The following is a 21,466-nucleotide window of genomic DNA, read 5'->3' on the forward strand; positions in this document are numbered from 1 at the left end:
TGCTTCCTAAAGCAATTGAGAATGGATTTTGAGACCTTGCTTCCTAAAGCAGGAATCATCAAATTGCCGTTTCTTGAAACACCGCCTAGAATGGATTTCTTTGCTAAGTATTTTATGACTCCTTGACTCAAAACCTCTCCAACCAAACAGAATTAACCGTTTAACTCAAAATGCCTACGTGACACTGATACGTGGCAGCACATAGCCCCCTTTGTCAACAGTTATCGTTAGTTTTCAGACCCCCAGCCAATGGCGCATACTGTTCTTTATAATTTTGATTGGCCATCATGTCAATAACTCCAAAACTGCAACATGTTCATGCATCGAGTAAAGATGAATTACAACTCGGACTCAGAATACAGGTTTCCAACGTATTAATTACCCAAGGAAAAATTGAGGCATATAGCCAATAGATTCTTGGATAGGCCGTAGGCGATATGAAACGATGAACAGAACAAAATGTAACGATTACTGAGACAAGGCAGCCTTGATAACTAGTAACTACAAGAGCATACTCCAATGCTTTAACAGGCTCATTTAATACTTGCATTACGGATAGAAGATGTGCATGGCCCAGCAGATGTCATGAAGGGTATTCCCTTGAATGTGGCCACTCCTTTGTCATCGGTGTAAAGATGCTGCATCAACCAAAAACTATCACCACATAAACAAAGCAGGGCATTTAAATCATGTACATAAAGAGAATAGATGGAGACTTGAATCTATAGCACACATTTGGCAAGGGTATCCCTTTAAGCAAATAAGCAAGACCATTTCCAGCAATGAAGCTTATTGACACGATTGGAAGGAAAAATAAGAGACCAAGAACAAGGGCCATCTCAAACCTGAACTTAAAATAACTGGGATAAAGTCTGGAAAAGTCTACACCCTGGCACCACAAAAAATCCCAACTATCCACTATTCAGTCTAAGACCTATGGTAGAAATACATAATATGAGAGAGAGAGAGAGAGAGCTTGTCAGTTGGATGGAAAAGACTCTGAGAATTGTGATTTGAAGGCTCCTGTGGACAGGGTAGAGAAAGAAACGGGCCAAATAACTATGATAGCCAGGTACTTGTTGAATAAGCCCTTCACTGCCAGCAGGAAGACGCATGATTCAAGAACCAGAACTTCTATAAACAATAAAATTAAATACACCAGCAGGAACAAGAATTGAAATGTTCTGCACATGAAAGTTGCTAGACAAAGGAGAAAATTTACACTTTCAACAGGAAAGAAGTATATACCGGTGTGATCTTCTCCAACTGCTTCTTCTTGGGATTTAGAACATCCTCTGGCTTACCATCGTGCCTAAATGGAAACATTCACAGATGAAGGTCAAATAATTATAGTAGTCCCTGTTAAGGGCAAAATGAGTTTTGCAGTTGTAATCAAAAGATAAATCCAAGTGAGCAAAACTATCCTTAAACAGTAGCAAAACAGTAAAGCATTAATGCTAAACAGAGCACCTTCTGAAGTCTGGAAATAGTCCTCTGAAGTGCCATTGAGCCTTAAATTTTAGGTGCAATAGACCTATGAAGGACTTACCATACTGCAGAGTATTTTAGGTGCAATTGACCTATGAATAGAATAGAGTTGAGGTTGAAAGATTCAAAATTTTAACTTTAATCTTTATAATATATGTCAGTAACATAACAGTCCCACACCCACAGTTTATAAGAGTGCCCGTCAGATACGGGGCTAACTAGAGTGGTTGAATGTTCAGTTTTGAATTCCACGACAGTCCCATACCCCACAGTTTATAAGAGCTTTTCTTCATAGAAAAAGACATAGGATACACAGTAGGGGCTTTTGGTCTGAAACCTGCTCAATTAGATAGAGAAGCAAGTGGACCCCAACTATGGTCCTGTGTTGAAGATTACTTGGTTGTTTACTGCACTAAACAACTCAATCACAAACTTGGTACCCCTGTATGTTTATGGGGATGGTGCTTCTAGTCAGGTCATTCAATGAAATCTAACCAAGAATCTTCCAAAAGAGTTCACATGTTCCTCTGGATGCCTTATATTCATGAGGGAAAATTTCAGCTTAAAACTCCCTGCAATACAGCCTAAATAAGCCTCGTTTTTTATTACAAATCAAAAAACATTGGAAGGTTGGACCATAAAAACTCATCTATGGTCTAAATAGTAAATACAAGGTGAGGTATGGTTATACATTTTTCATTTTCGAGATAGATGGATTGCCTAGGGAGCTTTCCTAATTAATACAATTAGAATTTTTTTCTCATTTGTTTATGGTTATACATTTTTCATTTTCAATGCTTACCCTGAAAATAGAACACGTTCCCCAATTTTAGCCCCTTCTGGAGGAATCAAAGGTTCCACAACTGTATGATCTTGATTAGAAGCACATAGTACCTGAGGCATACAAAACCACACAAACACACACAAACAAAACATCAAATTCATATCTTTAGGTTTGACAAGAAAAAAACAAACAAAAGGAAAGGGGAAAAAAGCAATAATTATTCATACAAAACCACACGAACGCACACACAAATAAAACATCAAATTCATATTTTAAGGTTTGACAAGAAAAAAAAAACAAACAAAAGGAAAGGGGGAAAAAAGAAATAATGATTCAAAACTTTACAAGTGCAATGAAACATACTATTTTTAAATGAGAAAAGGTGAAAATACTTTATGACACAAATTTATAGTTACACCAGCCATGAAAATATTTTATGACTTAAATTTATACAGAACATTTTATTAACATCCCTACTTTGATCAGTGTCAGTGACCCAAAAGAAAAGGAAAAAAGGGTGAAAAATGAAGAAAAAAAATATGTTAGAAGCCACTTAATTCCCTAAAGCATGGGACAGACAAGTTAATGTCAAAACAATCATAAGCAAAAGTAATTTTGCAAACAACATAAGCAAAATATAGATACATACACAACAAATTGAAAACCACATAACTCAAATTCAGCTATGGATTACATGACAACTTGATGTGGCACCACCATCTTAGCTCAATAAATATGATCTCTTACGGAAAGCTCAAAGGAGAAAACTTAGCAATAATAATTAAAACAATGAAGACAACTACATATACATCAAAGCAAAAGCACACTAAATAGAGGTTTGGATCATTCCCGAAAGGAGAACTACCAGCAAGGAGTTTTGGGGAGAAAGCTAATAGAATCCCATATTTTAAAAGTAATTCTCTATTTGGTTAATGTCTTATGAATAGGTTTAATCATGTTAAAGAGTCAAAACAGTTTAAAGAGTTGTATTAGCGAGTTTTTAGAACTTAAAAAAAAAAAAGTGGTTAAAACCCATCACGTTTCCTTCCAGTTATTTCAAGAGTCCACGTCCATTTTTAAATTACCCTCTAAGTTTCATATGGGTTTACCGTAGTCCTAATGCAATTAAGAAATCACTTCTAGACAATACCTCCTGAAGTTAGGGCCTTCTCTTGAGAACTGTACCACTTGATATTAATGCTTGTGTGAACCTTCAAAGCATGCTTTTATTTTTTTAATTTTTTTGTCAGAACAGGTCATCCGAACCAGACGGTCAAACCGTCAACCCAGAAACCAGTGGACAGAATGGTTCTATTTCTGGGTTGTTTTTTAAAACTATGAAGGAAGAGGCCTGATCAGTGCCTTTCTCCACACATCTGTTCCCTTTGCAATGCAAGTGGAGAAAGTACCTAGCATCTGCTAATCTCCTGTACTTGGTACTTGTGTTACTGGCTTTTTTTATCAATTACTTTTTGCTGCTGGCATTTGGGATGGGTTTTTTGCTCTATTTTGTTGTAGGTAGACTCCTCCATCAAACTTGGCAAAACTCTTTAAACCAAATTTCTTCAACCACCTAGAAGGAGAGGAAAGATATTATGAAGGTGTACTAGAGAAGCAATTGTGTGACCCACACAGCTTATCCAAAAATGGAAGAAAGAAAACTGATAAAAAAAAATGGGGGACTGTTTAGAGAGAACACCCAAGGTAGAAGCACTATCATAGAAAATATCACAATGAAAGTGGTGCATAGGTGAAAACAGTGGGAATGTTCAATGAGTTTCCACTAATGACATCATCCGAGGGTGGCAATCTCCTCTACTACTATGACTGCAGCAAACCTCCCCAGCAAACTCAATCAAATTAAACTTTGATGGCTCCAGCAGAGGTAAACTCAGGCTTATTGGGGATAGGGCGTCTTTAGGGACTACATTGAAGACATTACAACATTATTTTCTGCTCCAGTAGGCCACAGGAATTCAAATAGAGCAGAATTATTAGCATTACTACAAAGCTGATAAAAGATCTGACCTATACAAACTTCATGATTGTGGGTGGGATAGATTCAGAATGTGGACAAGACCGGCTGGCATTATAGAAATATAATAAAAGGGATAAAGGAGCTCAAAAGAGGCAGAACTATCTCGTCAACTTGGGTTTATAGAGCAGCTAATGGGCTAGCAGATGCCTTGGCAAAATGAGAGGTAAAGGAAATTCTGTTTTGAGGTGTGGAGGGAACATTTGATGTATACGGACTATGAAAATGCCCATCCCAATCTCTAGGATGCTGCCATTTTGTACAGAATTTTATTTATTTTTCTTTATTTGAAAGTAACTGATTATATTAGAATAAAGAAGCAGAAGAGAGGTACATGAGAAGATAAACATCTATAAGGCCTGCAGGAATTAGCTAGGTAGAGAACTATCACAATGCATTACATCCAAAAGCGCACTGGATTTAGCTAACACTTCAGCCATAGAGTATAGCTCTCTGGTGACACAGTGTAGGTCACAATCTCCACTGAAGTCCCAATATCTCAAGCTTCATTCAAGAAATGATGCATCCTCCAAGGACCATTATCCTTCACTCCCAACCAATTTATAGTATTTGTGGAATCACCTTCTATTGTTAAAACAGAGATACCCAGGTTCGTGGCAAAGCACAAGCACATCAGCCTTAGCTGAACCAACTTCCCCAATTGGTTCACTGAAACCCAGCAAACAATGCCATTGCTTCCCCGGATCACTCCTCCAATACCAGCCTTGCTTGGATTGCCCAAGAAGCATCCATCAAAGTTTAACCTCATTCCCCTCTCCAACTCCATTGAAAGGAAATAAAGGGGAATTAAAATCTGTGGTGAGAAGAAGAGGATCTCAGCCAAGTTGCTTTGCAGATCATTTAAGGAGATGATCCTGAATTCAGTAGAGCTTAGGACATAAGAATTACATTATGTAGCTGATCAAACTCTTCATGAGATCTGGCCCTGTTGTTGAAGATTTGATTGTTCTTCTCCTAAACACTCCACATCACCGCTTGAATGAGAGAGCACCAATAAACCCCCCCCCAGTTCTACCAAGTCCTCTTCCTTGCCATTGCCAAAGCCCAAAGGAGCTCAACAGTATGTTTGAAAGCAACCCAACTAAAACCAGCCAAGTTGAGGAAGTAATTCCTAATTCTTCTGGTCTTGGGGTAATGCACCAGCAGATGATCCATTGTTGCCCCCCTAATAAAGGCCACCCTAGGAGGAGTGGGAGGGAACCATATCTTCTTGCAAGGAAAACTAACAACTTAGTCCTCTAAAATGGGAGCCCTGAAAAATGACTTAGTCAAGAACTTACCAGCAGAGTGGATTTTCCAAAAGCATTGGTCAGGGAAAGGAGAGATGTAAACCTCCAGAAGAGAGTTTAGGAGATGGGAGATTAAATTGTAAATTTTTTTTATCAATAACAAAGATTTCATTAATCAAACAGAATAATTAATTACAAAGGAAGGGAAATAAACTTTCTTAACTCCCCCAACAGAGGCACACCCTCAAAGTGAAAAAAACAAAATTACAACTGAGCCCAAAATAAAGATTCCCTAGTCACCCCTTGCTTGGCTAACCCATCTGCAAACGAGTTAGCAGGTCTCTTCACCCAGCTGTACTTTATTTCCATGTCCTTAGCCAACCACCTGAATTTTTTCCTTTCATTGGTGTAGTTCCATAGCCCAGCCTTGTCTTCTCTCAACCACCCTACTACCACCTCCAAGTCCGCTTCAATTACAAGCCTCCTAATATTCATTTCCTTGGCCCTTTGAACACCTTCCAAAAGCCGCAAAAATCTCAGCCATGAGAGTCACCTGCCCCAATTGGGCCCGAGAACATGGCTGAAACAATTCCATTCTCATCCCTAAACACACCCCCAATGCCCGAATGCCTAGGATTGCCTCTACTGCTGCCATCAAAGTTCAACTTTAACCAGTGGGAGGAGGGGTCCAAGACAGACAAAGACCCATTTTCACATGGGCAGAACTAGCAATCTCTTTCCACCTCCTCAGCAAATCATCCACTGTAAAGTCTGTGAATAAATCTGTGAACTTCAACCAATGTACCACCCTGAAGTGAATCAAGTCGATCAAACTTTCAAAGTTCCTCTGTTTCCCGGAGAAAAATCTTGAATTCCTTTCTTTCCAACAATTGATAACCAGTTTCCCCATCAGCTTTACATAGAATACACCAACGAGGGGACAAACACATCTTGGGTCACTTTCTTTGAAGCAGATCATTAGTGTTGATTCTTTCCAGTAAAGTTTCCCAGCAAAAACTCCCACCCTAGGAGGAATTGGCTCACACCAAATCTCTTTAACAGTGAAGGATAAACCTACAGTGCCGGAAGGTTGAGTTAAGACTTTAAAGGAAGAGGCACAAGAGAACATTTTCAAGAATAGCCAGGAGGGGGTGGGGGTCCAAATTCTGGTGTCTTCCTTTGTGGGGTCCAAGAAAACATTTTCAAGAATAGCAAGGAGAGACAAGGTGTTGTTTAGATCTATATCTCTAACAGCCCTTCTTAGACCCAAATTCCAACCAAACCTAGTGTTTGAAGATGAAGGGACAACAAAGGAAAAAATGAGCTCATTTTTCAAGTCAAAGAGAGCATACAGGGATGCAAATTGATCCTTCAACGGAGAATTCCCCACCCAAGTTTGTTCCCAAAATTTTATGAGGTTGCCCGAGTTTAAATCATACCTGATTAGAGGGAGAAAACTGGTAACAAGTCATGGATTGCTTTCCAAGGTGAGGCACATGTAGTCCTTGCCAAGATTCCAAGATCCCATCCATTGTTCTCCAGCAGTCCAGCCCATGAATTCTAGCCACTATTCTAGCCCACAACTTCTTTTCAAAAGGGAACCTCCATAACCATTTCCCTAAAAAAGCCACATTCCTCTTCCTAATGTTCCCGAGCCCCAACCCTCGAAACTTATTATTCCTAATCACCATCTCCCACCCCACTCTATGGTCCCTCTTCTCCTCACCTAGCTCCCACAGAAAGTCTCTCATCAACTTTTCCAATCTATTGGACACCTCTGTTAAAATCTTGAACACTGACAAGAAACAGATGGGTAAATTGGCTAAGGTAGCCCTAATTAATGTGATCCTCCCACCAAGAGAAAGATAATTCTTTATTACAAGAGGGAAGTCTCATCTCAACTCTTTCCACCACCAAATTCCAGAAACTTCCTTTCTTGGGGTTGTCTCCCAGGGGTAGGGGTAGACCTAGATAATTCAAGGGCCAACTTGAAACTGCACATCCCAATAGCTCTATGGGAGATTTGAGAGAGATTTTAACTTGGAATTAAAGTATGTAAAGAGAGACTGGAGCCTTATGCTGACTTTGTAAATATAGTCATCATAATTGGAATTTTAGGGTTCACTTGATGCAAAAAAAGGTTCAGTTTAATGAATCTTGCTTGTGGGAGCTTGCTCCAAGCATCTCTCTTTCTTTTCTAATAATTCTCCTTTTGCTTCTTTCTCTATTGGTTATTATTTTTTCTCTACACCAACAACTATTCTTCCCTTTTTCATCTTTAACTTTCTTCTAATTTCTTATATTCAGCTAGCTGTATACCATCTTTCATCACTAGTTCATTATCTCTAATCTCTATGTACTTATTCCTACATTGTCATACTCCACTGCATATATGCTCGTCACTTGATCCATAATTGGACTTTTAGAGTTGATTTGACAGGGAAAAGTCTCCAGTTGAAGACTTTTTATGGGTTTTTTTCACACAGGACAGAGGGGAACAATGAAGGAATTATTTGACTCAGCTTAATGAATCCCTTATCTTTAAAAGTTAAAGCTAGTTCCCTAGCACCAGTAGCAGCTGTCTCTACTAAGGTTTTTCAATTAGTTTAAACATTGAATAATACAGTTAGTTATTCATCATCAACATTGAACCCCTGTCCCAACTATATGGGATCAGCCACATGAATCCTGTTTCACCATTCCATTCTGTTCCGTGCCTTATATGTACCATTAAATTATGGGCACTTAAATCATCTCTTATCACTCCCACCCCAAGTCCTTTTCGGTCTGCCCTGCTCTTCTAAGGTAACGCAAATCTGGAAAAAAGTGAAAGAAAAATTGAAAAAGCAATCAAGTATCCAATTGCAGTCTTGGTACCTTATCAACCGCATTCACCTTTAAAGAAACAACAAGAATTAATCAAAACTTGTTAATTATAACAACAAAGATGTACATAGACACACTTTGTCAGGCATAGCACCAGGATAACCTAGTTACATTTATCTACAAGTTCATTACAATTATTTGGCCAGAGTCCTTCAACCCTGGATGGCTGCATCAGGTGTAGGGCCAAGCATTGCCCAGGCCAAGAGTAAAAAAGAGCCAGTTACAACCCAAACACAGATGACCCAACCAAATGTGTTATATCTTGACATGAATCCAAGGTCACAAGAAACAAGCACAAGCCATCCTAAAACTCAAATGGTGAATACCAGAACAGAAAGCCTGAGAAAACTAAAACAAAAAGACTAAAGGGAAGTTTGATAGAAAGATCAAACAATCTGCATAGAAGCAATAAAAAGCATTTGCAGGACAGCAAAGCTTGGGTTTGATGTATATATATAGCCCCACATGTTCACCAACCCAGGCTGTTCAACTGAAGGACTCCTTGGATGAACCAGAGAGAAGAGCTCAAAATACCTTAGCAATCAGAAAATATTGGATGAAGAGAATAATAAAACTTTTAATGACTGGTGATCAAAAGATAAAACTCAAGGAGCTTAAAGTAACAAATTGAACTACATTTCATTTAGAATCAAGGGAAAGAAAAATAGCTCCTCAGATGATCCAATGGCTGCAGTTATGCCCAATAAACATTAGATGACCACACAGTTTAAATCACTGTTTAGGAGCCACACATATAAAACCATTAAACACAAGTTTAATGTCTCGTAGATGCAAATCTCTCAATTTAATTTATGGTAGACTTTCCAATCAAGTAGCACAAGCATGAGCAAAATTAGATTGGCAGTGCCAATAGAAATACAAATCTAACATAGATAAAAGCAAAATAAGATGACAATTAAAAAAAAAATCACATATATACCAGCCCAGCAGACATCACATCCCTCAACTTTCCAGGTTTAACATTGGTAATCAGCACAACACGTCGGTTCTGCATGACATGACAAAGAGTGCCTCAAAGGGTTATTGTCAGGGAAACTCCAAAGTTAATTGGTTGTAATATCAAATAGCATAACTCAATTAAGTTACTAAACTCAGGTAACTTCTTACTATTAATTCATCTGGACTGCAAAACTTTGCCAGGCCACTGACCACTTGCCGCACATTGCTATCTCCCAAGTCTATCTCCTCAACCAGCAAACTACAGAATAGATCAAAGGAAACAAGTCAAGAGGCATAACTAGGGAAAGTGAAAGTGCATGGAGCCACCTTAAATACATTATAGGTTTCAACAACTTGAATGATAAAAGGTTTAAAGCTCAAACCTTGTGTGTTCTGGAATTTATTTGGAATACACAATAACCATAGTTAGGTAGCGAGCAAACAATTATTAGCCAAATTGGAAATGCCCTGAAAACATGAAAAGTGGAACCTTTTTTGGTATACCTGTCTGCAGATGGATGCTTCCATGCCTTGTGTATAAGGCCAATCTGTATATTGAGTAAACTGACAGAAGCCTCTGTGTCCTTGTCAACTGCTTCTTTTTCTGGTAATTTGCTCTTCCCCTCAGTAGCTTTATTATCATCTGCAGCCTTTTTCTGTGAAATTCTCAATAAACACAATATATTGTCAATGCATGAGAATTAATGAAAAACAAAACATATAAGAAACTAAAAAATTAACTAAAGCCAACCTTAGTATGCTAGAGTTTCCCTCTAAAAGACACTAAAAAAGTCACAATATCTCCTAATACAAAATTCCAAAATTAACTAGAAAGTGATAATTATCCCTAGAAAATGTTTAATGCTGTTTGGACATTTCAAATGGTTTTGGTCATGCTCACCTAACCATTAATAAAAGCATAGAAGGGAAATCATCCCAACCATTAAAAATCCAGTAATAAATAAGGTGCATCTTATACTTAAACACAAAGATAAGCCTTCATTCCACCACACACACACATTGACTATGCATGTTATTCTGTCTATCTGAAAAGAACAAGGTATGAAACCTCAGCGCAACATAACAAAACATAATACCTCAGTACCATTCTTCTTTGATTTCACGTTGGCTTCCAACTTATCATCACTCTTTGTACTTTGTTCAACCTTTTTTATATTTGGTTCAGCTTCTAACCTAGCTATACTTTTAGGACACTGCAAACCAAAGAAAAGAGTTTTGTAAGCATTTGTTTTCAAGTGTGCCTATGAAAGAATGATACTTTGTCAAAAGTCTATTGCAGAAACTTCATGTTTTAGCCACTTGTGTTGGTGAATTGGTGAAGTACAAGGACTTCCAAGAGCTCACAGATTATCATGAGCCTCACCAACACAAAGAAGCAAATTAAATGCACAGGTTTTGTGACATATGGGTCATCTGGATCTGGTGCACCAATACATGCATAAGAATGATAAGCTTTTTTTTTATAAAAGCTCTATCTTATCAGGTAAAAGGCAATTATATCTACTCACTGGAGGATCAAAAACAGCCTTCTCCACTGGAACCAGTTCAAACATGTCCACAAGATCTTCCTTGCTCTACAAAATGAACAGTATAAAATTCAACAGAATTATTAGAATAAAGTTCCAGGAAGAGACACAAGAACTTTTGGCCCATTATTTTTCTAATCATACAAGTTTTTTTTGATAATTTTTTTCTGATCATACAATTCAACTCGTGATTCTATAATTTATCCAGTCTGTGTGGTATGAACCAAATTGACTTGAACTTAATTCCATATATTGCCCTTTGTTTTACTGTTTCTATTTAAGGTGGTGTTGTAAGACTTGACTGGACACAGAACCAGAATACTTGCCAGGTCACAGGTCAAATGATTTGACCACGAGTCATAAATAATATATAATAGCATATAAATAATATGTATAACAACTTTTGTAATTCATGTCACATGTATAGCTTATCAAAAAAAATATATTTCACGTGCATAGGTGGCAGCTAGATGGTTAAGTCATTTTTTGATACAAGTGACCAGGATTCAAGTCTTACAACTTGTATTTTATTCAAAACTTATATGTATTTAATCAATGTATATAAGAGACATATATGAGTACAAAAGACATGATGGATTAATAGCAGCAATATTAACACACATAGCTAAGAGGTTTCGAGTTCAAATCTTTCTATTGGTATTTTAAAATTTGTAGCAATTTGGTGACCCAGGTAGGTAGTGAAAACCATCTAGGTCATTGAAACCCAGTAGGTTTTCAACGGCTCCACCAGGTTGTGACCAATTTGACCAGTTTTCCAGAAATCTGCAAAACCAGGGTATTGAAAAATCGGAATGGCCTCCAGTTTACGGTCCAACCATCCAGTCTGATCCAAGTCTTACAAAACTTATTTAAGGATTTTTTAACCCTAACTAGGCAAAAAACTTGTTTAGGTCATTTAAAACCTATTTAAGGACACTTCTGGTTAATTTCCATTGTGTGAGTTAATTAACTCTAAACTTGAACTTGGTTATGCCATCCATTGCTTGCCTCCTACTCAGGGTCTTGGGAGGGGTACACTGCCTAAACTTTGGCTTTTTTTCACAAGAAATGAGCGAAATCAAACTTAAAAATTGCATTCTCATGTTTGTCAACCTGAGATTTTACCACTGCATCAAATAATGGCACATTCATCCACTGTTTACAATGTAAAGTGGAAAACTGTGGTGGTAATTTTATATCATGGATATGATTTGATAATGAGATATTGGGATAAAAATGAGGTTTCTATGTATTCAATATTTTAAGATATATTTGTAGTTTTATTGACAAATTCCTAAAACACAGAAAAATCTTATTGATTCACAATTTGATTCAATTCAACTTTCTTTACAACTTGGAACACAACCAGTGTTTCAAAAGAGCAAGGCGCAAGGCGAGGCACGCGCTTTTCTGAAGCAAGACGCAAAAATACAAAAAAAAAAGCTAAAATAAAAAATGTCAGAAAATTCAAAAAAAATGCAAAAATAAAACAATATATATATATATTAAACATAACATTAATAAAAAATAAAAAATTATATTTTAAAATAAATGTTTTGAAAAACCTATTATCTAAAATTAAAATACATAAACATAACATGTAAAGCATATTCAAATGAGAATTACATATAAAACATTTTCAAGCATGTAAAACCCACAATCACTTTTTTCCTCAATTGCATTACTTCAAGTAGCTAATGTGATACAAAACATATTACATTCCTAATTCTACGAGCCGCCTTTGTGTCCACGCCCCACGACGCTAACCCAAACAAGTCCATGTTAGGGTCTTAAATTCTTAGTTCCCACACAAAAAATGATTTTATAATTTTAATTGTTTTTAATAAGATATTTATTAGGATGAATGAATAAACAACATTTGCAAATAGGGGGTTCTTAGAGCTTAGGTGAGTGAACGAATCAGCAAACCAGACTACCAGAGCAGAGTAGAACCCCCCTATTTGCTAATGTTGTTCATTCATTCCCGGAAGCTAGGTTCAAAAAAAACAAAAAAGCGTCAAATTTTCAATGCGTGGACTGAGGTGCAAGGCACATCAAGCACACCAGGCGTGCGTCTTTTGAAAGGGCTGCGCCTAGGACCTAGGCGAGCACGCCTGAGGCATGCCTTTAATCACTGAACACAACTACATTTTTCAAAATGTTCTACATAAACTACCAAGCGGAAAAAAAAAATCAGAAATAAAAAAGCAACATTCTATCCCCACATCATGCATCCCACCAAAATCAATGCATTGTGAATGTTTTGGCGTAGAAAAATAAGGGCAACAACATACTGAACTTGAGTATGTACTCAATTTCAGGTCAAGCAGAGATCCATTTACTTGGCCTAGAAGTTCAAGTATCCCAGTATGGAAAATGTATATCCTGCATCATTAATAATACAAAAAGGGTTAAACCATATTTCAATTAGTATGCATGAAGTGTCTCGTATCACTCTCTATCACATTTTCATTTGAACACGAGTATCCAAACAAGTTATGTATATGTGAAACTAATCTGCTCAAAAAATAAAGACAGAAAAAATCTAGGTTGGGGGCAATATTATACTGCTTCTAAGAGAAAAAGAAAAATGATGCATTAATTTCAAGATTGATAGTACCAGTGCATAGGAAATGACAGTAAAAACTTAAAATAGGGACAATGACGGCAAAAATGATTAGGTAATAACATTCAGAAGCAGAAAATGTTGATTTGATATAAACCATAAATAATCCAATGGCATTGGTCTAAGCCAATTAACTACTCTAGGCAGCCAATACTCAAAGGATACCACAATATAAGTCCCAAAAGAATAAAGGGAATACTATAAATACATGACATGATCTTTTAAGTGTATTAGAGAATGATCATATGTGAATGGCCACATGATGGCATTAAATAGTCAGAGAACAAATGAAATTAAACTCAAAACATGACACCGCCTGGACCTACCTGAATGTAGTCCATCCATCTCATCACATTTGGCAACATCTGTCTGTCCGGAATTGAAAGACCTTTCTACCAATGACACACCATTCAAACACCCAATGGGTTTAGTACATAAAGTTAATGAAAATAAATATTCAAGATGAAAGATTGCATAGGAGACAAAGTAAGGACTAAGGAGTAAAATTTTATGGTGGCCCAACCACCATGAGGAATAAATTTAGAGGTTAAAGAAAATGAAATCAAATTTCTTAGTCAAGAAAAGTCATTACAAATAATTGTGTTTAGCTAGCCAACCAGAAAGCTATTGTTGTGTTACTCATTGTTTTCCACCTCTAAGTACTGTGAAAAATAAATAGATCTACTTAGGGCCATTACCATCCTGGCTATCTAGAATCTTGGGACTGGATATAGTCATATAAACCATTGCACCAAGCAATGAAATTTTACCATTGCACCCCTAATAAGATCAACTTTTAGAGGTTTAAAAGATAGGCAAGCATGGATTTTAAAAAGAATAAACGAAACAAAGATAAACATCATACCACATAAGAGTGAATCACTGAAAATACAAGAATATCCACTTCAGAAGGTTTCAATCCATTGCCCAACAGAACAGACCTTTGCACCAAATCTTCATTTAATGCCTTAAGACTTCCATGACAAGCTTCCAAACCACTAGGAAAATTGCTTGCAAATGCTACCCACTTCATCACCTACAAAAGAAAATCAAATTGTTAGGACCAGGGAAAAGAATCAATTTCCTTGTCAAGTTGGATATGGTTTTCACTTGTAGACATAGAAATAGCATCATTTATCATTGTACAAGTGATTCATATGATTACCCTCAAAAACAAACAAAACTAGGACTGTTCTTGGATTTAGACACCAATTTAATGTAAGCAATGATTTATCGATCTACCTAATTTACCTCATCATTGTTTCTCGAGGAGACAGAATTTCCAGAAGACTCCAAAATGCTAAAGAACAAGTCCTTGATGTCACTTCTCTCAATGTTTTCATTTGAGTAGCTCATCTGCATGGACCAAATTCAAAATTCAGTAGGCTAATTGGCAACCAATAAATATAGCAACCAAAAAAGTGCAAACTACAACATCTTAGTAATCATTCTAATTATTAATTTATAATATGAACAACAAATCCAGGATTTGAATATGGATAGCAAAGTCTAATCTTTCTTATTATTTCTTTCACTTGATCACAGCTGCCAGGAGAAAGGGCATGGATGGATGCCAGTGGGTAGAGATGTTTGTGGTACAGGTTAAGTGGTAAACCCGCGTTTTTTTTTATCAATTGTAAACCCACATTGACTGAACCCTATTGGTTGCAACCAGGTCAGTCTTAACTAGGTTTTGGGTTGGGTTTAGGTCAAGACTGAACCACATTGAACTTGGACTGTTGACATGGTAACACTGAAACATTTTGAAAATACAGTCTTGGTTGAGTATCGTTAACTATTTGCAGGATTGATCAAGCCAATATCCCCATTTCCCTTCACCTGGAAAGGGCAGGCTCAAAGCTGGGGCAACTTTGGGCCAGGTTTACCATGGCAAACCCAACCTTTTGGCATCCCTACCAATGAGTTGAGTTCAGCACAGATTTGCCTCAACCCAACTGCAACCCTGAAGTACCCACTACCAAACCCACCCATATTGACCTAATGAACAGTAACCCTGTTCTTAGTGAAGATTATATTTACAAAATCTTCAATATCATTATGTCACCTGCTATAGCAGTATCATGTATAATTCATTGCAAAGATCTATCAGCTATACCATATTCACAATAGTTTCATGAAAAACATAGTTTCAAGTCTTTCTCTAACAAGATTACGATAGAGAAGAGAATGAGAGACCAACTTGTTACATTCAAAAACCCTGAAATAAAGGGTAACATGACATAACCAATTACAAAAAAAAAAACTCAATATGCATTGCAACAACAACACAACATGTTAGGACTAGCAAAACCCGAACCAATGTTGATTAGATGCATTTAACCAAAACCCCACTCTAAACTAAGGCTGTCCTAAACCTGATCTGATAGCATTGGACAAAGGAAGGTTTACCATTTAACCTGACCCATGAGAATCCCGAGGTATTACTGACCAAAAAATGGACATCCCTAGGTATAGAAAAAATTAGAGAAAAAGTAGGAAACGACCTTAAAGCACCACATGATTAGGAGATGAGAAATATTTTTTTCCTTTTTACCAGTAATCAAAATCCATTAATGAAAAATTACAGAGATATAAAAAAGGGCCCTTATGGGACAGGAAAATGTGAGAAACCAATATGAATTTGTTTGAAATGCACTGAAAAAAGTGGAAAACAGCAAAAGAAGACACATGAAAATTGCAGTGACACTGATAAAATTTTCCCAAGCATTTATTATGCTTTATTACCACATTACTGAGTCTAAGCATGTTTCCCATAAGATGGAATACCAGAACAAATCTATTTCCCTAACATCTTTCCCAAGAAATGACAGTTCCATAATGGAAAATACATTTTACCAGTAAATAAATTTGATAAATGATAATCAGATAATTAATGCAACCAAATAATTTCTTGGGAAAGATGTTAAGGAAATAGATTTGATGAAGGGTAATTTGGCCGACCAATCGCAAGGAGACACGTCGTGAGTTCAGCCTGGCTTACGTCCTGATCTCTAAGGGGCTAGCAGGTCGCTCCTCGACAAGTCAATGACCTTGGAGGTTGGCATGACCCCTCCACCCCGGGCAGACCCAAGTAATAAATAGACTTCCAGGGTACCAATCCGCCAACATGTGTGGCAAGACACCTTTATCTGGAATGGCACAATTATCAGTATCGAGTCAGACGGCAGCATAATGCCTACCTAATACGCATGTCCACAGTTCCCGCACGATTCGGGGAGTCCGGATATGGATCACCGCCAATGTGGTAGGAAGGCACCCCGAAGAAAATAGACCGATAAGGCCAGTCGTTCCCAATTATCAGTACCAAGAAGGTACGCGCAATCTGTGCAACCCACTCACTTTTTGCTCTCTCAACACTCTCATCACTAACTTAAGCATCAGAGTGCCCAACCCAAGTTCAGCACCTTGAGTACTCTAATCCTTTGTTTATTGCAGTTCGGTAGACCAACCACATCAGCCCGTCCGTCCAAGCTGTCCTCCAGTAGGGAGATCAGCAGATTCTGGCTACATCAAGATTCATTCTAGTATTCCATCTGATGGGAAACATGCAGATCCATAATGAAAAAAACATTTTACCAGTAAATAAATTTGATAAATGATAATCAAATGATTAATGCAAGCAAAATCATCATCAACGATAATACAAACAATATGAGGTAAATCTGCAGGTCAGAGGATGGAAGAAAGCAGGATCTAACCAAAGTCCATAGTCACACTCAGTCTTCAATAATTTCATTGAAGAAATAGCTCCAAAATGGGTGAAAGGTTGCCTACTTTTTCCTGGACTAATGTTTGATTCAGATCTAAGCAGCTAGTGTGATGTTTCCAAACCTTTCTTACAATTAACAAAAAACAAAAACTTGAGACTAATCCGGATGATCTTCTATCCTTAGTACAATAAATTAGTTTCCAAGACCCATTGATGGAGTTCCTTCAATCACCCTCAACTAAATTAGCCTTCATAATTCTTAACCCTATGATAATGCCAAAACTTCTGCTTAGCTAAAATATAGCCTTCTCAGAACCACGGAGAAAATAAATGAGAAATCCATAATGTGCAGAGAAAGTATCTCTGATCCAAACCAGCCACAAACTACCCAAATAACTACTATCAAGAATGATATTAAAATCACAAGTGAAATGGATATCTACCATTGGAGAAATGTCTTTTAATATTACGGATATGGTATTCTCATACAATTCACATTTCGAACATTGCTGAGAGGGGATCTTGGACTTGCTCAAGAAGGATGTGATGATAGCTCTAGCTCAAGTAAACTGTAAAGACTAGACCATCACTTAGCTCTCTCTGTTCTTATATTTGACTTTCAAATGCATAAATCAGATAAACCAGAATACCTGATTTCACTTATCAATCATAGGTTAAAGTCCTGATTTTTTTATCAATATTAAAGGCCTAGATTTCTTTTTATGTTATTTGACGATTTCATATTCAGTTCTTTAATTCCAGTTGGCCAGCATAGTTTTCAGCTAATAACATACTATGATACATCAAGTTTAGAACCATGCCAGCAACAAGATATACATGAACCTCCCCTTCAAATGTAGTCATGAGGCTTAACTCCAATAGATTTGCAGGAATATGTGGAACTACTTAACAGGAAGATCATATTGTCCAGTGGAGGCCTATACTGGAAAAGTTTCCAGAATGTGATAAAAAAAAATGCATTGCCTCTAGGATTGATGTGTCAACATTTTGCATAAAACTACAACAGAAATAGAAAACGTCTACGCCCCTTTCTGGATAAAGAACATAGATTGATCATTGCAGAAACTCAATTTGAGAAAGATCAAGTAAATTTAAAGGTTTTAACACTTAAGGGGCATCCTCACAACTGAACCAGCAGGGAACCTAGTCATTGGCATTTCCCATATGGATAATTGAAATATATAGTTCACTTCTCAAGGATATTGAACATAAAGAAGTCTATACAATTAGTGATGCAAATACATCGCACTGTTTCTCTAATTTCAGACTCTTAACTTCTTCATGGGATACAGCTAAGACTCGAGCTTCTATCAATTATATCAGCAAGTCCGCTTATGGCAATTAAATTCATCAAGTGCCACTACTGATAATGTATACATGTACATAGACATGTATAATTATAGGTATATGTGCTCATTTGCATGCGCGATAGATGCATGCAAGAGTAGGATAAGCAGGTTGATATCTCATACATGTATTATGACAAAGCCCCCCGGAAAAGTGAACTGCCGGATCGGGAACTTATCGACAATATCAACAATTAACTACGATTTTAGTCGCCTAGCTCATAAACACTGTAAGAGGCCGGTTGTTTTAATTTAATCAGTCGAAAAAGCGCTCATAAGCATTTCTCCCTTAATGTATAACCTCTGTAACATATTAGAGACAATAGAACAAACATAATAAGAACTACAGAACAATTATTCTCAAACATCCACACAACCATCAAATATGAATAAATATCGTCTCAAAAAATTAAGTGCCAATGACAGACAATACACCTTAAACCCTGAACAAAGCGAAAAGGGAAGACCCGCTGAAATAAGGACTGGAACGAAAAGAAAAAATCGCAATAAGAATTGAATAGTAGATGGGGCTTACAGGGTCTAATGAGAGGCGTTTGCAAAGGGAGTGAACCATTGCTTGCTTTCTCCTGTAAATGGTGCTATCGCCGGCAGAACCGTTGGACTCCATTTCTTTTCCTCTTCGCATACAGTCTTCCTGGTCTTCAACCCTGGTAGTAAAGATTTTATTTTGTCACGATATATCTAGGCCGGGCCAATACCAAAATGTAGGGGAGACGGAGAGCATAGCATTGATAGCAATAGGGCATGCTCGTTTCAGGCTTTCAATGTACCTGTACAAGCCCAACAATAATGAATAAAGCCCAGTGGAAACCCAATCATAGTGAAATCGGAATAAAAAAGGGAATGGTCCAATGGCATTGTCCATCGTCTACTCAATGTTTTAGGGTATTTAGTAGATTTAGGGTCCATTTGGTTCACAGTTGAAATCGGAATAAAAAAGGGAATGGTCCATTCCCATGGTCTGTTGGAATAAAAATAGGAATTGGAATCGACAATAATGGGATTTCATTCTCAAGGGAGGGGCAAAGGAATGGCCACTCCCTCAAATGGGAGAATGCCATTCCAGAGGAATGGGAATGAGATTCCGATTATGCCCAACCAAACAATTGGAATGGGAATGACCCATTTTAATTCTAATTCCAAACCTCTATTCCTACGAACCAAATGGGGCTTTAGGTTTTGTAAATACAAGACCAAATAGAAAATGTCTTCAAGCCCAATAAGCTGCCAATTGCAGGCATTTAGACAAGAGACCCAAATTTTTAACTATAAAAATGAGATCGGATTCAATGATCACAAAACGAATATAGAGCTATTCTTAATATACGATTGCAAGTGGAGTAAAGCGATAAGCACCCATTTATGAGGATTGAATCCTAGTTCATGAAAAATAACTGCAATTCAAATTAAATTATGAGTAAAATAGAGTAAAAAATGCAGTTTATTTTAAACGCAGTTAAAATTCTTCAAATCAGCCAACCCTGGCTTGCACAATGATCGTCATTTAGATTTTTACTTTACCTCTTTGTCGCGGATGACATGTGAAAAGTTCCATTGCACTTATCGTTTCGTTCCTGATCTCAGCTTGTCGAAGGTTTATTCCACGCTTCGTTCCCGTAACAGAGTGCCCATGGACTAACGAGTTCGGATGGTCTGATCTGTGGGGAGATGTTCCCAATGCAGAGGGGATGGGCTGTGGTGTGCATGTGGGGCGTGCTTAGTGGGGAGTCCATCCCGTCATTCAACTAACTCAGTATGCTGTTAGGCATCATAGATCTATGACCTGACCCAATGTTTTCGTGTTCTTAAAGCATGTTTCGATATCCTACCCACATGACACATCGGTAACATTTTCCCTATTTGCAACGGTATATTGAAGATGTTTCGAATATACAGTTCTAATGTCTTGTGGGCAGGAGATCCCACATTTATTTATTTAGATATAAAGAACTCTTGTGGCAATGTACAGTTCAGTGTCCAATGGCAATGTTATCTGAAGCACTACACGGGATTAAATCAAATTTAAATCCCCAAATCCGATCGACTTAAGCAAACAAAATACCGCTTTTGAATTCAAATCTGATTAAACCCAATCCATTTGCAGCTATTTATTCAGAACCAAATAGCTCAACAAGTTGGAAATTTCAGTTTTAAATATGATTGGGGGTAGAGGCAAGAGTTGGGAGAAGGGAAGGTTGAACACATGGCTAATAATTTGAATACAGTATCTGTCATATTTTAACCAATTTATTATGCATAAAATTTTAACAAAAATATTATTATTCATCAAAAGAAAATTATACAAAAGGTTATCATTTTCGGAAGGAGATTGAATGTTAAATACAGAATGAATCAATAATCAAAACCAACGTGAGGACCACACATAGTTCAGAACTTGGATAAGCTCTAATGGACCGAGAAATATCATTTTATAAGCATATTTATATAGAGGTGAATCTGAATCAAGCAGCAAATTGGATTGCAAATTTAAGACAATTAGGTAATATTGTGGATTCATCTGAATTTCCTGCATATAGAGATTTAAATCTTATTGTTTCTTTTGATTTATTGGGGAAGAGCTGCCCCACGTCTATAGAAGCTACTTTTTTTTTTTACCTGAAAAAAAGGGAAAATTTCTGGTCATTACCTTGTACTTTGGCTTGAGTGACAATTTAATATCCGAACTTTAAAATGCGATAATTCAGTACCCGGATTTTCAAAATATGACAATCCAGAATCCGAACTTACAAAATGTGACAATCCAATACCTGT

The 21,466-nt window shown here is 37.1% G+C and overlaps 1 protein-coding gene across 2 annotated transcripts; it reads right to left on the reverse strand.

Annotated features, from left to right (window-relative positions):
• Nucleotides 1–250: 250 nt before the first annotated feature.
• On the reverse strand, nucleotides 251–19,462 carry LOC148868019 (Nucleic acid-binding, OB-fold-like protein). 2 transcript variants are annotated; one of them, XM_088969303.1, is made up of 13 exons: nucleotides 19,209–19,371; nucleotides 16,777–17,130; nucleotides 14,828–14,932; nucleotides 14,442–14,612; nucleotides 13,903–13,968; nucleotides 10,933–10,998; nucleotides 10,501–10,617; nucleotides 9,908–10,059; nucleotides 9,572–9,662; nucleotides 9,384–9,452; nucleotides 2,291–2,382; nucleotides 1,249–1,312; nucleotides 251–638 (listed from the first exon to the last, which is right to left on the reverse strand). In XM_088969303.1, the coding sequence occupies exons 3-13, from the start codon at nucleotides 14,930–14,932 to the stop codon at nucleotides 534–536; spliced, it is 1,098 nt and encodes a 365-aa protein (XP_088825429.1). In that variant the 5' UTR covers nucleotides 16,777–17,130; nucleotides 19,209–19,371; the 3' UTR covers nucleotides 251–533. The 2 variants fall into 2 exon arrangements, with proteins under 2 accessions (XP_088825429.1, XP_088825428.1); XM_088969302.1 differs by lacking the exon at nucleotides 16,777–17,130 and having other exon boundaries at nucleotides 19,209–19,462.
• Between the last annotated feature and the right edge of the window lie 2,004 nt (nucleotides 19,463–21,466).

The sequence above is a fragment of the Nelumbo lutea genome, chromosome 2 (genome assembly GCF_056320005.1).
Source record: "Nelumbo lutea isolate HS-2025 chromosome 2, American lotus-T2T, whole genome shotgun sequence".
NCBI lineage: Eukaryota > Viridiplantae > Streptophyta > Magnoliopsida > Proteales > Nelumbonaceae > Nelumbo > Nelumbo lutea.

Coding starts and splice junctions, on each gene's coding strand:
- LOC148868019 (XM_088969302.1), bottom strand. CDS start 19,319: ATGCGAAGAGGAAAAGAAATGGAGTCCAACGGTTCTGCCGGCGATAGC. Junction 14,613..14,827: donor CCTCGAGAAACAATGATGAG/GTAAATTAGGTA, acceptor TTTCTTTTGTAG/GTGATGAAGTGGGTAGCATT. Junction 639..1,248: donor AGTTGGAGAAGATCACACCG/GTATATACTTCT, acceptor TGGTTGATGCAG/CATCTTTACACCGATGACAA.